At 41.4% G+C, this 18,942-nt stretch overlaps 1 protein-coding gene across 2 annotated transcripts in view; it reads right to left on the bottom strand.

The window, feature by feature from the left end:
• Positions 1-3,856: 3,856 nt before the first annotated feature.
• Positions 3,857-18,942, bottom strand: part of FAM3C (FAM3 metabolism regulating signaling molecule C) — a 45,881-nt gene continuing 30,795 nt past the window's right edge. For both annotated transcript variants that reach the window (XM_006261681.4, XM_059725938.1), the window contains 5 exons: positions 16,043-16,101; positions 11,674-11,724; positions 10,956-11,040; positions 6,842-6,968; positions 3,857-5,745 (listed from right to left, as the gene is read on the bottom strand). In XM_006261681.4, coding sequence (XP_006261743.1) covers positions 5,656-5,745; positions 6,842-6,968; positions 10,956-11,040; positions 11,674-11,724; positions 16,043-16,101 — 412 coding nt within the window. In that variant the 3' untranslated portion in view covers positions 3,857-5,655. The remainder of the gene's footprint in view (positions 5,746-6,841; positions 6,969-10,955; positions 11,041-11,673; positions 11,725-16,042; positions 16,102-18,942) is intronic.

Here is an 18,942-nt window from a genome sequence, read left to right as displayed (position 1 = left end):
GATGACAAGGTCTAACGGTCACAAACTTCTGCAAGACCGTTTTAGGCTGGACATAAATAAAAAATTTACTGTCTGAGCCCCCAGGGCCTGAAACAGACTCTCCCTGGAGGCAGTGCAAGCACCTACTCTGGACACTTCCAAGAAACATTTGGATGCTTATCTTGCTGGGATCCTTTGATCCTAGCTGACTTCTTGCCTCTTGGGCTGGACCCGATGAAGTTACGAGGTCCCTTCTAGCCCTAATGTCTATGAAATCTGTTAAATTTAACCCGGCTTCATTCAGCATATTTAGCTCACTTGCATCACTACAGAAACCTGCAACTGTAACAACGTGTAACAGCTGCACGCTCCTGAGCACTAGCTCCCCCCCTCCCTTTAAAGCTGCTTAAAAGTATGTTTGTTTCATAGTTGGTAGGGTTGGAAGGGACCTGAGCAGATTATCAAGTCCGACCCCCTGCCATGGCAGGAAAGAATGCTGGGGTCAAATGACCCCGGCTAGGTGAATGTCTAGCCTCCTTTTGAAGACCCCCAGGGTAGGGGCGAGCACCACTTCCCTTGGAAGTTGGTTCCAGATCCTAGCCACCCTGACTGTGAAGTAGTGCCTCCTGATGTCTAGCCTGAATCTACTGTCAGTCAACTTGTGGCTGTTATTACTAGTTGCTCCTCATAGTGCTCGGGGGAACAGGGACTCTCCCGTTCCCCGCTGGTCACCCCTGGTAAGTTTATACAGGACCACCAGGTCCCCTCTCAGCCTTTTCTTGTGGAGGCTGAACAGGTTCAGGTCCCGTAGCCTCTCCTCGTAGGGTCTGCCTTGCTGCCCCGACCATGCGAGTGGCTCTCCTCTGGACCCTCTCAATGCTGTCCACATCCCTCCTGAAGTCCAGTGCCCAGAACTGGACACAGTTCTCCAACTGCAGCCTGACCAATGTTGCATGGAGGGGGAGGATCACCTCCTTGGCCCTGCTCATGATGCATCTATGGATGCATGACAAGGTGCGGTTAGCCTTACTGACCACGTCCTCACATTGGCAGCCCATATTCATCTTGGAATCAATAGCAACTCCAAGATCCTTTTCTGTCTCTGTGCTGATGAGAAGGGAGTTCCCCAGCCTGTAGGTATGCTGCTGGTTCTTCCTCCCCAGGTGCAGCACCTTGCACTTGTCAGTGTTGAATCCCATCCTATTCTCATCCGCCCACCCCTGTAACCTGTCCAGATCTAGATGTAGCCTGTTCCTCCCTTCTAGCGTGCCCACCTCTCCCCACATCTTAGTGTCATCTGCAAATTTGAACAAGGTGCTTTTCACCCCCTCGTCCAAATCGCTGATGATGTTAAACACTGTGGGCCTGAGGATCGAGCCCTGGGGAACCCCACTGCCCACATCCCTCCAGTTCAAAAATGACCTGTCCACCACCACTCTCCGAGTGCAGCCCTCCAGCCAATTTGCGACCCATCTGTGTAGGCATCAATGGCACAGTCACCTAATTTTTTAATGAGAATGGGGTGAGAGACATTGTCCAAGGCCTTCCTAAAGTCCAGAAAGACTATATCCACCATGACGCCTGTGTCCAAGGATTTTGTGACCTGGTCGTAGAAGGCCACCAGGTTGGTTTGACAGGACCTGCCTCTAATGAACCCATGTTGGTTGCCCCCAACAATAATCTCCCCTGCTGGTCCCTTGTAGATGTGCACCTGGATAATTCTCTCAGAAGAGCTTCCCCAGGACTGAGGTAAGACTTCCAGGCCTATAGTTTCCTGGGTCCTCCTTCCTCCCCTTTTTGAAAATGGGGACCACATTGGCCCTTTACCAGTCCTCTGGCACCTGGCCAGAGCAGCACAAGTGCTTGTAAAGCTGTGCCAGGGGTCTCTCAATAACCTCTGCCAACTCCCTCAGCACCCTGGGATGGAGATCATTTGGACCTGCTGATTTGAACATGTCCATCCCCACCAGATGTTCCCTAACTTGGTCCTCTCTGACCCTGGGCCTGGCTGTGCCTATCCTGAGTCCATCTGGAATCCCAGTGTTGGGGGGGATGTCCCAGTCCCTGCCCAGAAAAATGGAGACATTTTTATCGTTTATACTTATAAAAGATATAAATAAAGACAGCTTCTTCTGAGCTCCAGAAGGAAATGGCTTGGTTGCAAAGCATCCTGGAATACAATTAATTTGCTAAATACATAGTCAATGGCAAGCAGGTATACAAGCACCCAAATTAAGGTGCCATAAAATATGTAGAACATTTTGTATGGGTCTTAAATTAACATGTGGCATGTTCACACACCAGAGCTGATGACGCAAATGCCCAACAATGAGCTTGTTGTTGAAACCAGCCCTGGGTAGCCCAGGTTGCCAGGCTGAAGTACTGACAATCTTGTAGAGGAGTTTAAACCCCTGAATGAGGCAGCTTCATGGGGGAGCTTCTGATCCCTCTTGCCCAGCAACCCTGAGGTTTAAAGTCCACAGCAGGGGAAACCCTTGAACTGGACTGGATGCAGAACTGTCCAGGACCAGGGCTGACACTTAACTATTTGTAAGCCCTGGCCCAATTCTGCTCTAGGTCTCCAATACTCTTGGGGCTTTGGTCTGGGTCTGCTGCTGAAAAATCACTTGATTATTAGCCCTGGCCCCAGGTCTGGAATGGGAACTGATGCTGTTTGGGGCCAATGCCAACATGACACTTGACTGCCCCAGGGCCCAGGGCTATCCCAAACCTTATCTCCGAAATCAGGCTGGGGCAGTCATGGATCCAGGAGAGAACTGCTCCCTGCCCAATCTATGGGCTGCAGTAGTGTGATTTGGTTCAGAGGACTTTTTTGTCCTCTCTCAAATATGTGTCATGGCATGCCCATTGCACCACTGTTTTAACATATGCCAGAGGCCAAAGAATTTATCCACAGTTTGTATGTAGAAACATCCAGGATAAAGAAAGCTACCTGGGGCCACAGAGGCATTGTGGGAAGAGGAAGATGGTGTTCCACCCCCTGAAGTCCCTTTCCATTTTCCTTAAGAACTGCTGCATAGTATTGGGACCAAAAGGCAGAGAACTGGTTGGGAAGACCATATAAGTGGATGAAGGAAGACAGTACACAGCAGTAGAAAGAAAATGTATTAAAAAGGCACAATGACAAGTTATTCTGATGTAGAGAAGATATGAAACAACAGCAAGAGTCCATTTTGGCTGAGGCATTAGGTCATTAAGGAAAAAAAATTAAAAAGTCTTCATATAAAAAGTCTAAATAAGAATATGACCAAGGATGAATATAAAGGAACAGCACAAGAATGTTGGGATAAAATCAGAAAGGCTAGAATGTAAAATGAGGTACAGCTACCAAGAGATGTAAAAGTCTATAAGTAAAGACTCTATAAGTTAAAAGGAAAAGGAAAACAAAGAATACAACCATTACTTACTTAACAGAGGCAGAAAGCAAATAATGGATGATACAAAAGGTTAAAGTATTCTATTGCCTCCTTAGCCTCAGTCTTCGCAAAAAAATGACTGATCAGACTGATTAATTTAACAAGGGGATAGGAACGCTAAGTATTTAATATTTTAGAATAATTGTGAAAATGAAATGCCTGCCATATTTAGTGAGTGGCCAAATAAATTCAGAGATCAAAACATACGCTATTTAAGACAACAGACTAGGAAGACTAATAATGAAGACTTAAGGAATTATTTTTATATCCCATCTCAAGTACCATATATCTTCTATATTGTTCCAAACATTATCTTAAAGATTAGAATAATGAATCATGGAATACTGACAATACAGAAATCTTATTTCCTGGAAATTTTGTTGTCTATACAGTTACTTTCCTTAGATAACCTTACAATGTTAAATAAAGTTAGCTTCCAGTTTATAAACAGAAGGGATTTCCACTTTATTTGATGAAAAAAATATACATGATATTGACATATGATGCAATTTCTCCTAAATAAGAACAAAAAATCTGCATGATGTTTTACAAATAAATGGTTTAACTGTATAAGGTGCATTTATTGCTGTTCTACATTGAACGTGAGAGAAAAAAATGCATAATAGGCTAATTAGGCATACAAAACAACTCACATTCCAGTTGTCCTCATTCCTGTATTAGAGGTGGATATTTATTTTGAGCTATATAACAAAGTACTCATTCCCAATATTGCTGTAAATTTTTAGTGCAAATAATTTTAGGTTAGTCTTAGAAGTCGCTGATTATATAGCATTTGAGCAGTATTTGTTTTGATTCACTTGCAGTTCCTGTAAATCTCTCCCTCATGGTATCAAAGGGATTGAACAGTTCTGTCAGAATTCTGTTTGCAACAGATTCCAAGAGATTACACAAAATTGTTAGTCTCTACACAGTGATTACCTGCATTGTCAGTTTCCCTGTGCTCACTTCATTTTCAGAAAACATTCAAAGCTTGCTAAACTAAAATCCAAAAGCAATTAAAAAACATAACTTTCTATGAAAAGGTTTGATGTTGTTTATTCTACTATGAGCTAGGGAATAAGGCCACTTTGACTTGGTCCAGTTTTTTAAAGGGGTTGAAGAAAGCATTATTAGTCTACATTGAGTACCATAAGATGAATCTCTTAAAATGTGATGCATTCTGTAGCATCCCATTCTAAGCAGTGATCATTTCAGTTCACATTAAAAGTAGTACAGGTAGTGAAGCTATGCAAAACTGTATATGTTCACTTAATTCTTATCAGGTGCCAGCCTACTATCTAACATGCATTATGCACTGGGAAATTTAGTCCCTATTAGAACTTAAACAGGAAGGCATTTCATGATGCAGTTCTATCATTTTTCTAATTAGTATTGCCGAGTAGCTCTAGGTAGAATTGATAGTCAGGCAGCAGGTACAAAAAAGTCGTAATAAAAACTGAACAATTTAGTCCTAGTACTGAGTGACTTAACAGTGCCAAGACATTATCAAGCCAAGTAGCTTCTACACAGTAAACACTACTCTTCCTTGTTAAACACAAATCCTTCCAAGCCGTTTTTAAATATCATGTACAAGCATTTATATATTTTTGCTTTTTCATAATAAAAAGAATTGTGCTTCTCACAGCTGATGTACATTTTGATATCAAGTATTTTGCTTTTGCCGATTATTAGATTTGGGGTGGAAAGTCGGAAAACAAAATTCTAGAGCACATAGTACTAGAGTAACCGAATTTATCTTTAATAGAAAGTGATACTGCCATCAAAAAGGCAGAGGATAAAAAATTAAAGCTCTTTATTAATTTCACACTAAAATCTACATTTTCCACAAAGGTTATGCAGCTCACAGGTAACATTTACACTGTTAGAGGACAGTACAGCATCCTTTCCAATATGTTTATTACTGGGAATACTCAACTGCTTAGCCAGTAGATCTAAAAGTTATTATTTACTATCGGCAAATCAAACGCTGTGCTCTCAGGAAAACTGTTTAGAAACTATTCAGTCTTATTTAATCTGGATTTATTTACAAAAAAGACTTCTCTCTGTCAGCAATAAATAATCCCGATATTCAAAATGTCAATGCTCATGCGCACACTCATAAGATGGATGCATGCTTTAAAAATATTTACATTACACAGTATTCTCCTTCAGATCCCTCTCCCTAAGAATAACAGAAAGTGCATTTTCTTCCACATTGTCTCTTTTATATCTTTTTGTCTTAGTCTTGCTTCTGAGGGATGCAGCCTTCCATCTCAACAACTTCTGGCCAGCCTTCATATTTGTTTGTGTCCTTGTTGTTCTTTATATGCTACAAATAGAAAAGAACCTATTGTTAAGATAAAAATAATTTGTTCTGCTACTTTTACCTAAAAGCTATTGTAAAGAAACAAATAGTAGGTGATTTCCAAATTGAAATTTGAGGATTCAGGAAAAAAAACGCAAATAAGCACTTTTTTTTCTTTCATATGTGGTATCAAATACAACTATCACTGGCGATTCACAGAGGTGGCAGAATGATTTCAGGTTTATTTTTGCCTATAAATAAAGAGTTGACTTGTACTCCTCTATATAAAAATCTCAGGTTTAACATGAGCACTAATTAAAAACAGTACTAAAACCACCATGTTAGAATATAAGGCAACAACCATAAATTTAAAGTACAACTGGACACTATCAATTTAGGAACACAAAGCACTGAAACAAGTAGCTGGATTTTCAGAAGTGTTCTAGAAACATTTTCTGCTTAACACTTTGGAATATTAGATTACTTATTTCAACCAGGAACTTCAGGCACATGAATTTTGGTTTAACACACTATGCTTTTACAAAGAGAAAAGCCAAGCTGCATTAGAGTTTTAAGGCACAGGCGGATGAAACAACTGCACTAAAGCAGATGGAAAGGCAGTAGAATTTCTTCAGTGCAGCTGAGCCCAGTTTGACAGTTTTGTCCATGAAAGTTGAAGTGCAAGTTAAATCAGGGCAATTACCCTTAAATGAAAAATGGTCAACTAAGCAGCAGTTTTGTGTCACTTAGTGGAGGAATGGAAAGGCAGATGAAACAACTGCACCAAACTGGTTTTTGTATGGTCTTGAGTGGTAGTATTTTCCTCCCCCTTCAAAATGATGCAATTATAAGTCTATCTATGTCCTTAAATCATCCATTTAAGTATAGATCTCCATATATTTTTTTCTGAAATGCATACTGAAGCAGACTTTTGTATATTTAAAAGGAGGAAACAAGTCAAATACTATATGAAACTTTACATGCTAATTAATAAAGTAAAATAATACACCTTAGTATGTTCAAAACATGAACCAGTAAGTGGTACTTCTAAATATACTAATCCCTTGCTAGTGTAAAATGACTTGCTAAACTCTGAAAAGTTGTTAGCTTTTGAACAAACCTGTTCAAATGGACTTTTAGTCTTAATTCCTTTTCCACCACAAAAGACCCAGTTGTCTCTAAAACCAAGGTTGTTAATGGATGTGCTTCCCAATTCAGCAATAAGTTTCCGTGCCTCTTCATTAAGTCTTGAACAAAACATAAAACTGTGTGTTAAATATGCAAATATTTACTTTATTAATCATTTCACCAATTAATTTTTATTTCAGTCAAATACTGATGTAAAATATGTATGCTGGTCTGTGCATTTCTTAGTTCTCCCTATGCCTGAAGAAGGGTGTGTGCGCCCAAAAGCTTGCTAAGAACAATTTTTCCAACTATTTAGTTGGTCTAATAAGATATCGCATTTACCCAAAAAACCTTGTCCAAACAATATTAGCAGGCTGAGTGTGTAAATGCCTACACAATTCACAAGATAAATCCAAGGTCTTCAAATAGGAATCTACAGCATCCAAAACACTGTGAAATGCTGTGGTCCTTCTGTTAACAAAGCACTCAAACTGTTCTATTATTTTTCCATAGTCAAAACTGAATAAAAGCAAAGAGCTGGAGGCACTGAGTCCAACAAGGTTAAGAACCACCACACTAAATTAAATAGGCCAAGTTTTTTTATGCCATGCCTACAGGAATGCAGTTGCCCCAAGAGAGGGAACCTTGGGGCATAAGCAGAGAAGTAACAGCATCGGGGCAACTGTATACAAACAAATACTTCCCTCAGGAAATTACCCTGGATTGGAACCAGGCAAGTTTCACATTTTTATATCATTTTCTTCCTTGTAACAGCTGGAATTTCAAAAGATACTACATTTATGGATCCATGGCCTTCATCTCCTCTCATATAAGAGACTCTACTCTTTCCTGATCATCATAGTATCTTCTTTCTACACCTAGTCTATTTTGAATTCTCATCTTCCTTGAAAATGGTGACCAAAAGCATACCAGTATTTCAGATGAGGTGCCACTAGTGCCTTGAACAATGGTATAATACATTCCTTTCTCTACCGGAAATACCTCACCGGATGTGATAAAGGAGTAGCATTTTGCCCTTTTCACTGCCGCCATAATGGTGGTTCATAGTCATTTTGTGATAGACTTAGGTGAACTAATTTTTCTCCTCCTATGTAGGCCAACCAAGGAGAAAATTCTAATATTATAAAAGCCTTAGTTTGTCTATAACACTTAATTCACATTCTGACTGGCCGTCTCAGCAGTCAGAGTGCTCCAAGGGTATTTGGACTGCAAGTGGTGGTGGACTGCTGCCATGACAAAGGACAGCAGGGATGTGGGGGCTGAGGCCCTCCTCCCTCGCTATGCTCCACACAGGAGGTGGAAGCGGCAGCAGTGTGAGGGGGGTGAGAACAGTTGTGCCGCTGCTGCAGGTCCAACAAGGAGGGGGAAGAGCAGGTCTGGACGTCACCATGATGGTGGGTACAGAGGGCAAGGAGCAGGTGGCATTGGAGGGAGGCGGCAACAATGGAGCAGACATTGTGGGGGATGAGGCCAGCAGTGCTGGCCTTACCCCCTGCTGCCTGTTCCCTGGGATGTGGTGGTGGTGGCATGGAGTGCTGGGTGGCAGCGCTCCATCCGCGTCTCATCCCCGCCTCAATCACGGGGAGGGAAGGCAGGGAGACACAGGCCAGGAGGATAGGGGGATGGGGGAAGCAGACCCAGTTCCAAAACTGTAGCGGGGAGGATGGTGAGGGTGGGCAGGGTGGGGGGGCCTGGCGCGCTCTCAAAACGGCAGTGGGCGGGGGTTCCATGAGGTGCCAGGCGCAGCCCAGCTCCACAACGGCAACGTCGGGGGCGGTCCAGTCCTGAAGGTGGGGCGGTAGAGGGGCCAGACACAGGCCTCTGTTCCTGCCTGCAGCCCTCCCCACCCCGGTCATTCTTGACAGGGAATTGGCTAGTTAAGGTATAATATTGAGCAAGACAGAAAGCTCTTAAAGTAAATTACAAGCAATGGAAAAGTATACCCTCAAACAGGAGAAGGTAAGAATAAATTGTTAGGGCAGTGCAAAGCTTCAGTCGCTGATTTGATTCGGTGGCCGAATCTCTGAATCCGAACCAAATCAGGAGACCCTTTAATCTCTTCAAATCAAATCAGAACCTTCTGAATCGATTCAGAAAGATTTGATGATTCGGACATAGACACAGCTTTAAATGTTTTTTCTACATACCTCAAGGTATCGGGTGGGGCTCATGAACACACAGATGCCAGGGCAGATGAAGTATCCCATGGGAGTATCCCTAGCACACTTGGCAGCGTACCCAGAAGTGGACCAGAAGCGCTTCTGGTCCACTTCTAGATCTACCATAAAGTGTGCAGGGGATTCCCCCCACCCCCTGGCTCAGTGACTGGTGCCTCCAGGGTTGGGGGGGGCACCTGGGGTCCCCCTGCAGCCAATTGCTGAGCTGGGAGGGAACAGGGGGGTCCCCCGCATGCTCAGCAGCGGACCTGGAAGTGGATCGGAAGTACTGTATTTTCATGCATACATCCCATGGGGTATGCATGTTTTTACAAAAAAAAAAAAAAAATAGATGGGTGCGGGCTATACAAGGGCCCGGGCAGGCCAGGCTGCGCCGCCTCCCCGCTGGGCCCGGGAAGGCCGGGCTGCGCTGCCATGGCCAGGGCGGGCTGGGCTCCACCGCCGCTGCCGCGGGGGCCGGGGCAGGCTGTGCTGCCTCCCTGCTGGGCCCAGGAAGGCTGGGCTGTGCCACCGCTGCCGCGGGGGCTAGGGCCAGGGCCAGGGCAGACCAGGCTGCACCACCTCCTCGTGTATACGCTGCCACGGGGAATACTGGGTGCGGTGTGTACACAGACTAATTTACAAAAATACAATTTTCCGCAATTTATGCACGGGTGTGGCTTATACCCGTGGGAGGGCTATATGCGTGAAAATATGGTACGTCTGTTTCACTTCCAAGTCCACCGCCGAGCTTGCGGGGCAGCCCCCCGTGCTCCTGTGGGACACTCCATCCACCCCAGCATCGCAGTGTTCACGAGCTACGCCTGGTACCTTGAGGTATGTAGAAAAAAAACATTTAAACTGTGTCTATGGCCAAATTGCTGATTCTCCAAATCAGCATCGAATCTTCAGATTCAGATTCGGCCAAATCAAATTAGGACAGTGATCTGAATCAACAAATTGAATCCCTGTCCCCAATTCAGGCCGAATCTGAATCGAATACAGTCCATTTTACACACCCCTATAAATTATGAATGTGGCCAAATACAGGATCTATAAAGCCAGAGAGGAGGTGTATTTAGTTTTAAATATTAAAACAATAGATACACTATATCCTAACAGCAATAAGGAATAGTATGCAGTAAAGCTGGCTGTTGTTGTTGTCTGACATCATCTCCTTGTCTGCATGGCATACTAAACATACTCTATTGTACCTTACTGTAATACTGCAAGTGCTACCATCTCATTCATATACAGGAACAAAGTATAATATTTGTGAGAAAGGGAATCAACTAAGGCATGATGGTCATTGTCTCTCTAGAATTATTTTCCTGCATTGATTTAAAACCCAATTTTCAGAAAGTTGAGACCCAAGATCCATTTTTTTCATGTATGTAAACCTACACATTCAACAAATGAATAGACAACAGACCTCATCACTTCTTTGATTTCATGTGAACAGTTTCTGTACTAGGAAAATAAAAAAAATTTATTATCTATTGCCACAATTACAGAAGATGACCAGGAGAGATATTTAGTTGTTTCAATGCTACAGTAATGTATAGAACATATTGACTGGGGAATAAAACCCTTTGTTACCTAATTTATCATTCCTTCATACCTGAGAAGTCACAAAAATATATACATCATAGTATCTCCACATGCAAATACATGCATATGCAGATACATAAATCCGATTTATTTTTCCTGCACAACTTGTAACTGTACGGAGCATGACTGACTTCCAAGATCATCATATGCTGAAACATTCCCATAAAAAAAGGATAACTTCAGTGCCATTTACCTGGAAATGGCATGTTTCTACAAATGTGTTTTATGAAGAATGCAAGGGGGAGAGAAAGGAGGGGTTGTATATACAGTATTTAAAAATATAATGTGGAAAATTTACTGGATTTGGCTCATACATACTTGGTTGCACCATCATCATAGGTTCCCATTAATACTATAGTTCCATCTTGAATGGACTTCAGGAATTCAATAAATGGTGCCACATCTGAAGAGAAACAGAATACACAAAATTACTTTATAATATGTAACTACACCTTATTAAGACATCCACAATGGTAACTAAATTTGAGGCATTCTTCATAAGAATATTGACAAATTAAGTAGAAAAAAAGAGGTGGCTAAGCTGACTGACTACTCTAATTGTATAGCTGCAGGTTCATCTATTCATTCTAGTGATATAATGACTGACTTTCCATTTAAATTCTAAATGGTAAAGAAGCTGTTGCTCAGGTTGAGAAAGCAATCTCAGTACCAAATTAACACAAGGGGAAAATAAGCCCAAATTATGTAATACAAGAACCATGTTAATCACCTAGAAAACATGTTTAATTCTTACCAGCATACTCGGTGTGCCATTTTGGCACAGGTAGATTTATAGAGCTTACTGTTAGAGCATATTAAGTATGACAGTTGGTCAGGAGAGCAAATGCTTTTGTATGCATTGTATGTAGACAACAAAAGATTTTTGTGTTTCCTTTCAACTGTCCTCTCCTCATGACTATGACGGTATATATGAATTGACAGAATGATAGTCCATTTAGACAGGTAAAACAAGAAATCAGAGGCTATTTTTGCCATACAAGTTGTTTCTCCATAGGAAATACTTCATGACACTTACCTCCTCCCCACATGTCAAAATATTTGGTGTTCAATGCTTCTCCTGTTTTGCCTAGGGAAAAAAAAACAAAAACACTTTTGGATATACATACATTTGGATACAAATAAACTTAGGGCCAGATTCTATTTCCCTTACTAGGCATGCAAGTTAATTTAGGAGCATAAATGCAGTGCTATTTCCCCCTTGCATGATTCCCTGAAAATCCACATATGCATCTATTTTCGCAATAGACCACCAATCTCATCCTTCAGAGTGAAACAAAAAAAACCCCAAAAACAAAACAGCAAAGGGGAGGGGTAGGGGACCCACCCATTTTTATATTAACAGTTTTGAGGACCCAAGCAGGATGGAACAAATTTGCACTTAGACACTTAGGGTGCATCTACACGTGTACTTTAATGCACATTAGTTTATTTTAATGTACATTAAAGCATTACAAAAAGTGCATTTTTGCTAAGGTGCATTAAAATAGGCTAATGCACCTTTTTCTAGTACCTCACAATGGAAGCACTAAATTTAATACACACTAGTAAAACCGCATTAATGAATGTGTAGAGGTGCCCTTAAGTCCACTTTCAAACCTAATACATGGAACAGAATCAGGCCCTTAAAGTTTAGGATATAGTAAAATCTGCTTAATTCATCCCTCCAAGAAGATTGATAATGACTACTTATCAGTACAATTATTTTCATCTTTGTGAGTCAAATTTTGCATGCCACATCAAGACACAATAAAGAATGATCTTTTGATATTTATAATTATGGAAAAGTTATTACAAGAATTTCAAGTGTCAAATGTGTGCACCATATGAGAACCATGCAAGTTTAGTGTTGAATTTATTATGACAAAAATTGGGACTGGTTGCTATATAGAATACTATCACTTTTATGCAGTAAAATGATCAGTCAAAGGTTTTTGCTTTTCACTTTTATATGTACTCATATCAAAATAAAAGAAAAATCTATAAAATGGGCTGGTTGATCATTTATATGTGGACAAGCATAATAACCCTGAAGACCTTCCAATGCTTTATGAGCATCAGCTGGTTCGAAATGCACTAGGGAGGACCCCTTTTAAGTTAAGGAGCATATTCCACTGTGATTTAGTATTTCTGTATATATGGAAATGACTATGCTTTAGAAAATAATGAATTAGCCAAAGTGTTTTGTATTCAAATCAACAGGACTCTGGCAAAGATTCAATGCACTCATGAATAAGACCATACCAACAAATTATCCCAAACATTATATCAAAGTTCTTTTCATAAACAATATACTTAATGTAGTAGGTGACATTAAGAGTTCGGAAAGGCTCAAGAAGTGCTGCAAAAGACTATCAACTGTTATGTTTTCTTACACAAAGACTGCTTCTCTCTCTTATGGGTCACATCCAGACACGTGCCTCTTGCAGCGTCTCAAAGCCCTTTGAGATACTGCAAGAGGCATGTGTGGGAACAAAAACAAAAAACAAAAAAACCTTCCTCATGCTGCAAATTTGCAGTACGGGGGCAAAATTAGACCCCTGGACCAGGGGTCAAAAAAATGCAGGGCAGGACATGATCCAGGACCGTGACCTGATGCAACCAGAAGCTTGGGTCCTCCACAGAGACACTCTGGTAGCTAGCCAGAGCATCTCTATGGCTGGCCCTTGCCCCAGTGCTGAAGCATCCTGACTGCCTGAGCCCCATCTCCCACCCCCTCCCCAAGCCCCCCAGATCACTGCCTTGCCTGGCCCCATCCCCTGCCTGCCCACTAAACCCCCCTGATCATTGCCCCACCCGGCCCCATTGCTTGCAGGCTCCTGCAGCACTGACATTGCTGCCCCACCTGGCCCCAGCATCCCAGCAATTAAAAAAAAATAAATAAAAAGGAAGCCCTGCACTCACCAGCAGTAGCAGCAGCCAGCAGGGTCGCTAGAGCCTCCTGGCAAAGCCCCCACACAGCATGGGGCAGCGGGGACCACCCTGGCCGCCTGGCACCTGCATTGCCACTGCCCTATTGCATGAGTGCAGCCTGGGTCGTCAGGGTGCCATGCAGCTCCACACACTGTCAGGCAGCTGGGAACACTTGGGCTGAGCAGTGCTGGGTCCTGAGTGACAGCTACCAGTGGCCTGACAGTGTGCTGAGCCACGTGGTGCCCTGCTGACCTGGGCCACACCTGCGCGATGGGGCAGTGGGAGTGCGGGTGCCAGGCGGCCGGGACTAGGGCCAGTCCCCGCTGCCCCATGCTATGTTGTGTGGGGAGGGGGGAACCCAACTCTGCCAGGAGATTCCAGTGACTCTGACAGCTGCTATTACTGCCGGTGAGTGTGGGGCTTTTTGTTTTGTTTTTTAGGTGCTGGGGCTGGGTGGGGCAGCAATCCGGGGCATTGGGAGAGCAAGTTGGGGTGGGGTAGTTCAAAGCAGGCCACCATAGTGAGAACATCTTCCAGGTGAAAGCAGGCAGGGGCACACATGGCAGTAGTGTCGCACAAAGGCCAACTCTGCAGCCACAGCCCGCTGGCCCAGAGGGGCAGACACCTCTACTGGCTGTGCAGTCCCCATCTGGGTCTGGCAGGTGTGCAGCCTTGGGACCACATGCTGCCACAGCTGGCAGGAGGTCATAGCCAGGCAGCAGCCCCCATTGCCAGACTGCTGCAGTGGGTAGAAGGTGCAGGGAACTCTCAGGGCTGCTTCAGCAGTCCAGCTGGCATAAGGAGTAGTGGCCCCAGGTACCAACTGGCTGGGCCCCAGAAGCTCCCGAGAACCCTAAGCTTTTTGTACTGATTGGACCAGGACAGGGCAGCTTTTTACATTACTGGGGCCAGCACAGGTGCTTGCCCCAAGCTCTAGCTCTCCCTGGCTGCATATCCAGAAGGAGCCAAGCAGGGTTATTTTGCCCCAAGTGGCACAACTTGCACCACACTGAAGTGCACACCCGGGCACGTGTGCTGAGGCAAAAAGCCCCAGCTCAAATTTGTACTGCTTCTATTGGAGCTGCTGCAAGCACACATGCTTGCATGCGTCAATATGCCCACAGTTACTATATTAAAATGCATTGAACAGACAAAACAGCTGCACTGGGGCATTGTCATTTTAGTGATTGAGCTACCATAGCAGTAGTAGCAGAATAAATATGGATATTTCAATTTTTATCGTGAAGTGTTAAGAAAGAAAACCCTAAACTACAGTTCCTTTGAGAAACCTCATCCTTGTATTTGCTTACTTAAAACAACAATAAGCTTTTACTACTACTGTCTCTGCTAGTGATGAAAGGTCCACACCACTATGGCTAAAACCATGTATGCTACATGACAAGTGATATCTTAATGCCTGAAAATTCCATGGCCAATTAAATTAAAACATTGAGGATTTGAATGAATTTGACATGAACGTTAACAATACCAACAGTACCAGCACCAAGTCTTTACTTGCTACTTAGAATTTTATGCTGTTTTCAAAATTGATTTTTGTTAGATGTAGATTTGCGTGTTTTAATTGCATAATTGCATTGTTGAAATTGGCAGAGATGAGCTGAAAGGTCTGGCAGGCAGGAGTCAGCTGAAGAGTTTGGGCTCTGAGCAGCTCAGGGCAATTTAAGAGGGGAGTGAAAGCATATTAGCTGTGTGTTTCTCCTCAAAACAATTAATGAAATGGTTTAAATATCAGCATTTTTCTATCTTGTTATTATTAACAAAATTAATATACATATATGAACAGACAGTATGAAACTTTCAAAGCTAGTGCTTCTTACATAAGCAGAAAGACAAATCTAGCAGTGTAAAGAGATGAAAAATGTTTCACGTTTACTGCCTTTATAACCACAAAGAGATTTTAAAGAAAAAAACAACAACAACCAAAAACTTAGGTTCTGGAACACAATCCTATAATCCTGTGACTGCAGAATCATAGCATATTCATTCTCAACTGTAGAAAAATCCACTGGATTCTTACCTGGCATTATTAATGAAATATTGTTTCCATTAACTACAAGTAACAAAAGCTTTGGCTTTTTTAGTATTTACTACTTGCATAACATGCATTAAAAAAAAAAAAGTTGAACATTTTAACCCCAGACTAAGTTTAGAAGTCTGGCAGTTTTTCATTTTACATGTTAACAAACATAAAGTAACCATGGGCCATACATAAGTACCATATTACTATAATTTTTCACAGATAACTGAACCAAATTTAATTTCTACACTTGTACAAAGTAATTACAATGAGAAACAATGTTTCTTTTAACATAAATCAGAAGGCTGCCTCCTCCTGTTTTTCTCCCTTACTATTCTGGTTTCTCTTCTCCTTCCTTTTCTAAATACCGTAGGAACCATTTGAGCAAGGTTCTTGGAATGAAAGCACTTAGCACATTTAAAACAAAAGCACTTACCATTTACTAATGCTACATTTATTCCTCTGCCAACATTATTCTTAACACCACTCATTAAACTGAAACAAAAAGAAATATGGAATTGAATTATGACAAGCTTCAGATCCAAATAATTTCATATTTTTAAAAAAGGCAAGACATAAAATGAACAGGTCCACCATTCTATACAGTTGCATAATCAACAAAAATAACCACAGAAAAGGCTTAGTTATATAAACAGATATCTGAGGAAAGGAAATATTAGGATTAAACTGATGGATGGAACTCCAAATTGAAAAAAAAAAGAGAGGTTAAGTCATCCCTGTTTAATTTAAACATTTAAATCTGTTGCCTTTTCTTAACATAGCTGTTTTCAATAGTCCCATATTTATATGCCTGGACACTTCATTTTCTTTCTTTTTTTTTTTTAAAACATTCACTCCCTTTTTAAAAATTTTTTTTGTTTTAAGAAGTAAAAAGAACTATTTCTGAAGATAGAAGTGTTAACTCAACTGAATAACTTTGAAGTAGAAGACAGGTACTACTCACTAAAGTAAGAACCTATTGAAAGATTCAAGTTTAAAAAATAATTTTGATCAATAATAAAGTCTATATTCTTTTATTTTTCATATAATTTGGTAACATAAATGAAAGAAAATACATCTGAGTTTGGAAAGAATGCCAAAATGCTGAGTCTAAAAGCTTCTTCTAGTTCCTGGTCTCACATCAGAAGAGAAGAGATATATTATAAAGTATTTAAATGCAATGAAATAAAGTTCCTTAGTACAGAAGACCCCCGACTTACGCGATACTGACTTTAGTGTGTCTCGTGTTTATGTGATTTTTTTTTTTATTAGGGTCTGGACTGGAAAATGCCCCTTGAGATGCACATCATTCGCGTACATACTCAAACACTCGTAAGATTCACTTATATACGCAAACGCCTCACAAGACTTGCAGGCGGAAGCAAGCGGAGCTGTGCCACCATTGTGGTAGCAGTATCTCAAGATGCATAGGTGAGACACTAGATACTCCTCTTAAAAGGCAATTCCACTGAGAAAAGGGGGGAAAAAAACCTATGACTAAGGTATGTCTGGGGTACGCAACCCCTCACTATTCTATTATTTCCTATGGTGAAAGTCGTCCCAACTTATGTGAATTTGACTTGTGTGACATTCCCCTGGAATGCAACACTTGTGTAAGCTGGGAATCTACTGTATAAGGACAGATGGAGCAAAAGCGAAATTTGATAGAGAAAGATGAAGCATGATTTTTTTTTTTTTTTATGGGAAACTGACATCAGTGTAACTTTTAACCTGTGTGTTTTGCAACAATTTATCCCCTAGTGAATTGAAATCTAGGCTTTGGATACATGTTATTTTTATTTGACTGTGTATATACCCTCATGGAGCTATACCTAGCAGTATCTAGGGGAACATTTGTTCACCAGAGCGCCCCAAGGGATGATGAGGACAAATGGTCACAAACTACTACAAGATCGTTTCAGGCTGGACATAAGGAAGAATTTCTTTACTGTCCGAGCCCCCAAGGTCTGGAACAGCCTGCCACCGGAGGTTGTTCAAGCGCCTTCATTGAACACCTTCAAGATGAAACTGGATGCTTATCTTGCTGGGATCCTATGACCCCAGCTGACGTCCTGCCCTTTGGGCGGGGGGCTGGACTCGATGATCTTCCGAGGTCCCTTCCAGCCCTAATGCCTATGAAGCCTATGAAAAGTATTTATTTTCTAACCTGTTTGCAAGGCATACCCAACAATTGCAAAACACTGAACAGCTGTTCTTACTTCCAGCCAAGCAGAAAAGTGCACTTCCTCTTATTGCATATCCCGATCAGAAAACATCAAATGCCATTTTCCCCTTCCCCTTTATTAACTAGAATAAGTAGAATCAAATAATATTACATATCCATTCTACAGGTTTAGTTCTTTTTGAACCTGATAAATTCAGTCACTAGAAAAGAAATGACCTGTTGTGCCATTCTATACAAATATATCTGAACGATCATCTTGAAACAGGAAACTTGTGTAAGCGGGTAAACTGAAGCAATTACTACAAAGCTGTACTGTTTAGAGTAGGTTCTTTTAAAAGAGGCAAGGTCTTTCTCCACAGACTCCAGATGGCAGTAGCAGTCACCACTATGTATAAAGGTAATATGGTGAATGTCTCACAAGAGGGCAGCAACTTGTCAGCTGTAGAATTCTTATCCAAACTTATGGTCAACAGAACACAGACTTTTAAAACAGACGTTAAAGGCATTACACACACAAATGGTACAGATGTAAACTTTTAATTGCATGCATAAATAGACAGTCGCTCTCAGAGGGGTTTTTTTTGTTGTCAGATGTATACAATAAGTAAGCAATCCCAGGACAGATCTTGTAGGATGAGCGCAGTTATCAAGTAGAAATATTTATTGCTTACTAGTAAATCCATGTTTTTTTAAATCTCTTGCTCTAGTGAAGAATCTAGCATATTAGTTTCGTGAATCCTGCCATAAAAGACTCAAACTTCCTTAATCATATAGTTAAGACTTGAAAAATTAAGAAGTATTATGCATTTGTGGAGCTTAAAAAAATCCTTGTAAATATTAAACCTCAGAGGCAAACATTATGAAAAAAAAGTATATTTTATTATACCTATTTGACAGATTTGTAAAATGAGAGAGAGAGAGGTTAGCTGGAATACCCAAGGTAAAATAAGTCAGAGACAAGGGAAACAAAATCCAGTAGGGCCTTGATTCCCAGTTCTGTGCTAACTGTGGAACTACATTAGCTATCTGTACATTATAACTTCACATTAAGTTTCATAAGATGTAATAAAGGGTTTGCTTTCTGTTGTGTTAACTTAAGTGGTGCTCTAACCTTGAGTATGACTTGAAAGTCAAGTGCCCCAGTTACTTGA

This window comes from Alligator mississippiensis, chromosome 4 (assembly GCF_030867095.1).
Source record: "Alligator mississippiensis isolate rAllMis1 chromosome 4, rAllMis1, whole genome shotgun sequence".
NCBI classification, from domain to species: Eukaryota; Metazoa; Chordata; order Crocodylia; family Alligatoridae; genus Alligator; species Alligator mississippiensis.
Note: the sequence above shows the minus strand (reverse complement) of the source record. Positions and strands in the feature narration are given on the sequence as shown.